The following is an 8482-nucleotide window of genomic DNA, read 5'->3' as shown; positions in this document are numbered from 1 at the left end:
TTTTGGTGTGTGTACTTTGTGTTTATGAATCGTCAGTTTTCTACATTCTGCATTTGTACAGTAGGTTACTGTTATTATAACAAAAAATGCTTTTAACATAAATCCTAGATGTTTTTTTCTCAAAGGGTGCAGAAGAATAAGTTGACAAATAATAGTGAAAATGTGTGATCATTTCGCGCCCTATCCATTGTTTGGGTCTGTTATATAGATTTGAATGATAATCAAATCTATATATTAAGGCAAGGCAAGGCAACTTTATTTATATAGCACTTTTCATACACAAGGCAGACTCAAAGTGCTTCACATATAAACATTGTCATACAATAAAATAAAATAATAGATAAGTAAAAGAAAACATGCAAAGAAATGAGTAAAATAGAAAGTGCAATGTATTTAAGAGAAAATTAAATTGAAAGTTTAAAAAGGCTTTTTAGTAAGTAAAATTGAAAGTGCAATTTTTAAGATTAGATCAACAGTCTCTCTGGAACCCAAGTCGGGACTACAACCCGACCTAAAGGAACTTGGTCCTTTCTCTGGAACTCCAATCCAGATTCTAGGACTCTAACCCAGACAGAACTTGGACCGTCTCCCACGGAGCTCGGTCTCAGAATTCCACCCACACACAAACTCAGGACACCTCTTCTCAAAAGAGTTAAACACAATTCTTCGTATATTCAGTGATTATTGGTCTCAAACCCTTATCCTTTCTCTCTGGTATCAGATCATGTATTTTTCTGGTAAAAATAGAAAATAAAGGGAAAGTTAAAAAGGAAAGTGCAATGTATTTAAGAAAGTGAGAAAATTAAATTGAAAGTTATTTAAGATCAGATCAACAGACTCTCTGGAACCCAAGTCGGGACCACAACCCGACCTTAAGGACAATCTATTACAACAAACAACCTCAGCAAATGTCATGTATTTTTCTGGTAAAAATAGAAAATAAAGGGAAAGTTAAAAAGGCATTTTAGTAAAATAAAGGTAAAGTATTTAAGATTTAGCAGAAAGCTAAAGCAAACATAAAAGTCTTCAATCTTGTTTTGAAGGTGCTCAGAGTTGGGGCAAGTCTTAAATCCTCAGGGAGTTTATTCCAGCTATTTGTTGCATAGTAACTAAATCCTGCTTTCCCATGTTTCGTGTTTACTCTGGGGATAATTAACAGATTGGTCTCAGAAGATCTTAGTGTTCTAGAAGGCTTATGTAGTGGAAGCATATCAGTTAAATATTTTGGGCCTAAACCATGTAGGGATTTATAGGTTAGCAACATGATTTTGAAATCAATTCTCTGACCTACAGGAAGCCAATGTAACGATTTAAGAATTGGTGTAATATGTTCAAATTTTTTGGTCTTTGTTAAACTCTAGCAGCAGCATTCTGAACAAGCTGAAGCTTCCTTAGAGTTTGTTTTGGGAGACCTGTAAGGAGACCATTGCAGTAATCAAGCTTACTAGTGATAAAGGCATGTACAAGTTTTTGTAAGTCTTCGGTGGACATGAGCCCTCTAAGTCTTGCTACATTTTTAAGGTGATAATATGCAGATTTTGTAACTGATTTGATGTGACTTTCGAAATGTAAATCAGAATCCATGATAACCCCTAGGTTTCTGGCTTTGATTGAGGTTTTCAGGGACAGAGAGTGAAGGTGTTGGGTTACTTTAAGCCTTTCCGTTTTAGCACCAAATACAATTATCTCTGTTTTATCCTCATTTAGCTGAAGGAAATTTCGGCACATCCAGTCTTTCACTTGCTCAATGCACTGGCACAGCAGATCTATGGGCCGATAGTCATTTGGTGATAGCGATACATAGATTTGCGTGTCATCAGCATAGCAATGATGGTCAATATTGTTATTATGCATGATTTGCCCTAGTGGGAGCATGTAGATGTTGAATAAAGAGGGTCCTAAGATCGAACCTTGTGGGACTCCACACATCACGTTGGTTGATTCTGATACAAAGTCGCCGATGGAAACAAAGTAGTTCCTATTTTGTAGGTAGGATCTGAACCAATTTAAGACTGTGCCTGAAAGCCCCACCCAGTTTTCTAACCTGTCCAAAAGTATTGTATGGTCTACAGTGTCGAATGCAGCAAGCACATTGAAAATAACGTGGTGAGGCGGTGGGGGGAGATCCTATGTTTTATTTATGTTTTTGTTATAATGCACACCGTTTTGTTGACTTCATGTCTGTACTGCAAACTCGTGCTGCGTGCATGTTGCAGAAAATGTGCAACAGCGCCCCCTGTGGTCACACTTTTCGGTGGGTCTCAGAATTCGGTGTAACACCGGCACGCGCCTCCATCATACCTGCGCCCCGTCAATTTATTGAGCGAGGAGACGCATCCAATCACACCGCGTTGTCAATAATGACGTCGTGCGGGATAACACGGTGATAGGCGGAGGGGCACATCTGTCACCTGTGAGTCTTTAAGGACAGGACTGTAGCGAGGGCGCCTATCATCATCATCATCATCATCGCTTTCGCTAAAACTCGTGTCTTTTAATTAGGAGGAGGAGAAGAATGTAATTCCTCAAATCCTGTCCAACGCGTTAGCTCACGTTCCTGCGCCTTTGTCCCGTAGACGGAAACCAAGTAACCTGAGGCAGCAGGCTACTATCGCTCTCGTACAAACACAATAACTCCCAATCTCCTGAGCTCCAGCTCTTCCATACTTCAGCCCGTCTAGAGACTGAAGGCTGGGACCAGCTCCAGCCCGCTGAGCGCTTCTTCCAAGATGGAACGGCTGCACGCGTCCGAGAGCCCCCCGGAGAGGAGCAACCACACGGCGTTCATAGACGACAACATCCTCTACGTGTGGGGAGGCTACCAGGTAACCATGGATATCTTGCTTTATGGGGAATGGGGAAGTTATGCGACCCTGAACTGGTAAAGATTCCTGGTAAAATTTGAGGAGGGGTACATCTAAACATACTTCCCAGCTGTTTAGTGAAACAATAAGGCTTGTTTGTCAGAAGAGTTAGGACTGACTCTGAGCTGAGCAGTTATCATATCAAGATCTTCCACAAAATGAATTTTACATTCAGATGTTAGGAAGATCTCCAAAAGTAGATGGGATTGTATTAGAAGCGTTAAACTGGTCTCGACTGCAAGAAAAAAAAAAAAAAAAAAGTGAGAAAGCGTTAACAGATAGGGCGGCAGCAGCACTGGGCCCTCACTTGTTTCCAACATTACTTTGGCCGGTAAGATTGGAGGGCTACGGCGCAGTTCTGATTAAGTGAATCATTAAGTGTGAGGGTACTATTTAGTATACAAAAAAACATAGTTTCTAAAAAGATAAAGCTGACCAAGGCACTCGTATTAAAGTTTAAAAAGATTTAATAAATAGGCTATTTCATAATATAATTCTTAAAAAGTTGCCAACATGTTTCGGCCATTGTAGGCCTTCATCAGGGCATGAAAGATTACTGTGTGCCAATCGGGAAAATAGGAGGGGTTAAACCAAGTGTCGTAGTAGGGCTACTGTGTGGCCGCGGGACAAGCACGGCCTCGGTTAACTAAAAAACACAAATGACGTATGAGCTCATCCACCAGCCGGTTTGGCCTGTAATTGGGTTGTAGCTGTCAGACAACAAAATGTAAATAAAAGAAGATAAGAAAAAAGATGGTATAGGCCCACTGTCGTCGGCCCCCCGGGTAAGTGCCCCGTAGGGCCGATGGCCAGTCCATTCCTGAGATCAGATCAAAGCATAAACCTATGTACAAATACATATTGGAGAGTAGCTACTTAATTTGGGGGGGGGGGGGGCAGAAGGCAACTAAATATTATGATTCAATATGTTGAGTTGAGACCCACCCACGCAGGTGTTTGTTCAGCTTTGTATTCTACTTGATTATCGGGCTTGTGTTTACTTTGTGATCACGTGGCCAGATCTGATCGCCAACATGGCATTGATACAGAATGTGTTTGTTAAATATGTTTAATACTGGATTCTTGTGTTGTCAGGTGGCAGCAGGGGTAGACTTGATCCTGCCTTCTGGAGAGATCTGGGAATGTGATCTTGACAGCGGAGAGTGGTGAGATTATAATAATTCATATCATCAGGCTGACGTGAAGGCCACTACTACAGACCGTTATAGCAGATGGAAACAAGGTCTCCCAACGTTCTCCCAGAAAGCTGAGATTCCCAAGTTTAAAACCTTGTGGTCAGGGTAGAGGCTGGTGTATTTGAAGATGATCATGGTATAGGTTGGGTAGGTAGGTTAATTAGGTTATTTCCTGCATGCTCACTGCCATGCATTGTATAGTAATAAATGCATATACAGGCTTAGTGGAGTATCTTTCATTTTGGCTCTACAGTAAAAGCGCTGCATTGACATAAACAAATGCACGAAACGTTATCTCTCTCTCTCTCTCTCTCTCTCTCTCGCTCTCTCGCTCTCTCGCTCTCTCGCTCTCTCGCTCTCTCGCTCTCTCGCTCTCTCTCTCTCTCTCAGGGTGTGCCGGGCGATCGGGGGTGACACGCCCTCAGAGTTGTCTGGGCCTTGCGGTTCTTTCCTCGACGGTTCGCTGTACGTCTTCGCTGGCTGCGACCCCATGGGCTACACCAACCAGGTGAGGCTCAGCCACCTGATGACCCCACCTGGCTAGTTGACATTAGCCTCTTGCGGCTGGTTGACATCAGACCCTGATGGCTGTGAGAGCGATGTCCTGGCACTGGGCGAATGGGGACCGGGAACCTTTTGTTTGCTCATTGCCTCAAGTGTTGTTGTTTTTTGTGTGGTATTGGTATTCCAGGGAACTGTGTTTTGTATTTGTACTTTTGTCCGTGAACCAAGGGTTGCGTTACGGTTTTCAGTGTTGTGGTGTTTGTAGTTTTTCAGTGTGGATTTGACGGAGGAATGCTATACCTGGAGGCGGAAAACTGACACCAATGGAACTACGCCTTCGCCCCGGAACAAACATTCCTGCTGGGTCCACAAAGACAGGTCTGAATGTTGAGTTTCGGAAATATAGCGAATCCACAAAGGATGTACCCTGCCCATCTACGATGTATCCTAGTGATCGACACTCTGCCAGTGCGTGCGTGTGCACGGTTTCTTTGCATCCCATAATAAAGGTTGTTTCCATGGCAACAGGCTGATTTACTTCGGGGGCTACGGCTGCAAGACCATCCAGGAGGTGAGGAACACGTCGGCGCAGAGCTTCATCGTGGAGGAAACGTCCTGGGTAAACAAACACACCTTCACCTCATCTTCAGCAGGTCAGCGGTGGAACTGCCCGCCCGCAGTCCGCTGGTCCAGGCTGCTGGTCCAGGCTGCTGGTCCAGGCTGCTGGTCCAGGCAGCAGCCTGGACCCGGCTGCTGCTCCAGGCTGCTGGACGGATGGTTTGGTAGCACTAGCCTCCAGAATTACTTTCCTATTGGTCAGTAGTAGCCTTTAGAACTCTATTAGCTGCCGGTATAAGATTTTTCTTGTCTGCGTATTCGGATGACGAGTGATCCTGGGGAAAATCCTTTGTTACATTTGTGATGGTTAATGGAAAATAAAATGCCTAAAAGTCAACTATATATTCCGACACATCAACAGTGGTGGGGGCTCATTTAGTTGGAGTGCCCCCCCCAGATTACCCTAGGGGGGCCAGGCAATATATATTTGCATATAATATGTAAATAAAGATATGTATGCCTGTAACAGTGGTTCATGGAATCATAATATTTTCTATGGGTTGCTTGGCAACCGGTGTCACTGTTCTTCCCTCAGTCGGCGATCGGGACAACATATTTCCGGTGTTGGGGTTGGAACAACGAGGTGAACGTCTTCGACACGCAAACCAACACCTGGAGCATGCCAGAGACGCAGGTGTGCATCCTCCACGCCCGACGCAGTCCACCGTCTCCTCTAAGGCCTCACAGTGCTTGACTCTGCCTGCATTAACCTTTGACCCCTTCCCTCGGTCCTCGTTCCCCCCCCCCCCCCCAGGGCCCGGCCCCCCCCCCTAGGGGCTGCCATGCCAGTGCTGTCCTGGGGAACAGAGGCTTTGTCTGTGGAGGGTTGGTGAGTCATTTGTTTGAGGGAGATGGGTGACTGGGTTGTCCATTATCCATATCCACTGGATAACACATTAACTGAACCGGGCAGTTGTTAGGATTCAAACATATTTCGAAACGTATTTTAACTTCGCAATGTTTTTTTTATAGTTTTTTATTTTTTTATGTTTCCAGTTTGGTAACTGATTGTCGTAATTAATATTTTGTTTGTTTAAGAAAATAGGCATTCTCTCCAGCATCCTATAAACTAGACTGTGGTGGTCCAGTGCCCCCCTAGGGTAATCTGGGGGGGGGGGGGGGGGGCACTCCAACTAAATGAGTCCACACCACTGTTGATGTGTCGGAATGCGTCTTGACTTTACTGACGATGGTGTGTTTATGGACAGGACTCCAAGGATATCGACCTTTACTGTCTGGATCTGGACACCTGGACCTGGACATGCTAGTAACTCCCCTCTCTCTGAGTCTCTCACTGATCAATCATGTCCGCTTCATGAGGAACACTGAAGCTGATGCTCTTTCTGTGTCTCGCTCCGCCCAGTGACGTCTACCCATCGCGTGTGCCCATTGGTCGCTCCATGCACACGCTCACGCCCACGTCTGACCACACCCTCCTCCTGTACGGAGGCTTCGGGGCCAACGAAGTGGGCGTCGACAAATCCAGAGGCCGCAGTAAGTCTGGCTGTAAAGGTTTTCCAAGCTTTTTTGAATACTCTATTCTTATTGGTCAATAATGGAATTCCATGGTCTGTTAATTCTGAACAGCAGGCCGTTGCTACGGACAATTTTTTTGCAACTGGAGAATGTCCGACTTTTTCTTTGCTGCAGCGGCAGCTACTAAATCATATAAAATCAATAAAAGATTTGGTTGTGTCAAATGATCAATCACTTTGGAAACATGCAGTTATAAGGAGAAAGGTGTACAGCGAGCCGTGAACCTGTGTGCCTTTCTAAGGTGACGCCTGGCAGTTTGACACACTGACGAAGGAGTGGATGGAGAGAACCGATCATCCACACCACGACAAGCCCAGGTACAAAGGCGGACCACACCGGAAAATACCGTTCATGCCTGAAAGGTCCCATGACATGCCACCAGGTGTGAGTTTGATCAGCCGTTACAAGCCGTTTTGAAAATCTGCCTCTTCTGACATCATAAGTGGGCGTGTCCACCTAGATGTATGACGGATAGATGAGCAACGTTTGCTACAGTTCACCGGGCAGGCCGGTAGGCTGATCTACCCAGCACACATCTAGGTGGACACACCCACTTGTGATGTCAGAAGAGGCAGATTTTCAAAACGGCTTGTACCGGCTAATCACACTCACACCCGGTGGCATGTCATGGGACCTTGAAGTGATTTCCCCACAAGCCCACGCAGGAATAACCTTTCCAACCAATCAGCTGACATGCTCGCCTGTGGCTCCATCCCTCCCAGGGTGTGTCACTCTGCGTGTCGTGGCGCGGGCGACCAGGTGGTGGTGTTCGGAGGAAGTAGCAACTTCTGCATCCAGATGGATTCTGTACGTCAGCAGATCTCCTTGTTCTCATCATACAGCCGTCTTCTTTGAATTAATTAATTTCAACAAAGCACATGCGCTACTTTGACCTAAACGGTGGTTTTAGGTCTGTATTCCATCGGTCTGGACTGACCCAAAACGTAATTCAATGCTTGTTTGTTTAAGGTGGCGGTACTCCGGTCTCCACGCCAACAGCACTCCAAGGACATGTTTGTGTTCCAGAATCAGCCCTCCTCCCTGAGCAGGTAGGCACCCCTTGACCCCCGATAGTCGGACCCCCGGGGGCCCCCTGAACCCTAACCCTCACACTACTTTAAACGTATTGATACTCGTCTGTCGGGGATTATCGATTATATACACGGTCACACTTGTCGTTAAAATGCAGCGGCCATCGCCCATGGCAACTGGAAGGGTAAACGTGTTGTTGTTTTGGTCCTCTTGTAGACTGAGCGAAGACGCCGTGGCGAGGAACCAAACCCTTTTAACGCAGCAGCTGTCATGGCTGCCGCGCCGGACACTCAAGGAGGTCTGGAAAAGACTGGCCTTCTTTTCCAGCCAGCGGCCAGCGGCCCCAACGAGGCCCCCAGGGCCCCCATCACAGCAACCAGGGGCCAACACGCGGCAGCTAGAGGCCACAGCTTGAGGAGCTGACGAATGGGCAATCTTTTTTTAATTTTAGTCATCTTTGTTTTCGTTGTAATTTGAATTTTTGTATGTGATTTAATTGTTCAAAAATATATTTTAATGTTCTTGATTGTACTGTTAATAGTCTGTTTTAAATTATCTAATAAACATTTTTAAAAGCCATTTCTGTCTGTCGCTTTAGTGGTTGTCATGGACTAATTCGGTTCGGTACTCAATCATGAATTAAAGGGATCTTGAAACAAAAGTAATTTGGTTTGTGTACAGTGTCAAAGAAGTACTGATGAAACATAATTGGAGTGTAATGCATCTGTATGG

At 45.3% G+C, this 8482-nt stretch overlaps 1 protein-coding gene across 1 annotated transcript; it reads left to right on the top strand.

Annotated features, from left to right (window-relative positions):
- The first annotated feature begins 2381 nt into the window (after positions 1–2381).
- On the top strand, positions 2382–8329 carry LOC115531067 (kelch domain-containing protein 1). Its single transcript, XM_030340078.1, has 13 exons — positions 2382–2825; positions 3960–4030; positions 4451–4568; positions 4830–4942; positions 5093–5183; positions 5718–5816; positions 5937–6011; positions 6391–6449; positions 6546–6676; positions 6960–7035; positions 7441–7525; positions 7688–7767; positions 7967–8329. The coding sequence occupies exons 1-13, from the start codon at positions 2730–2732 to the stop codon at positions 8163–8165; spliced, it is 1293 nt and encodes a 430-aa protein (XP_030195938.1). The 5' UTR covers positions 2382–2729; the 3' UTR covers positions 8166–8329.
- The last annotated feature ends 153 nt before the right edge of the window (positions 8330–8482 follow it).

The sequence above is a fragment of the Gadus morhua genome, chromosome 18 (assembly GCF_902167405.1).
Source record: "Gadus morhua chromosome 18, gadMor3.0, whole genome shotgun sequence".
Classification (NCBI taxonomy): Eukaryota; Metazoa; Chordata; class Actinopteri; order Gadiformes; family Gadidae; genus Gadus; species Gadus morhua.
This window is presented reverse-complemented; position numbering and strand designations above follow the sequence as displayed.

Bases quoted from the DNA above. Each gene is read 5' to 3' on its own strand.
- LOC115531067 (XM_030340078.1), top strand. From the start codon at position 2,730: ATGGAACGGCTGCACGCGTCCGAGAGCCCCCCGGAGAGGAGCAACCAC. The intron at 2,826-3,959 runs GTAACCATGGAT...TTGTGTTGTCAG, and splicing joins ACGTGTGGGGAGGCTACCAG to GTGGCAGCAGGGGTAGACTT. The intron at 7,036-7,440 runs GTACAAAGGCGG...CATCCCTCCCAG, and splicing joins CCACACCACGACAAGCCCAG to GGTGTGTCACTCTGCGTGTC.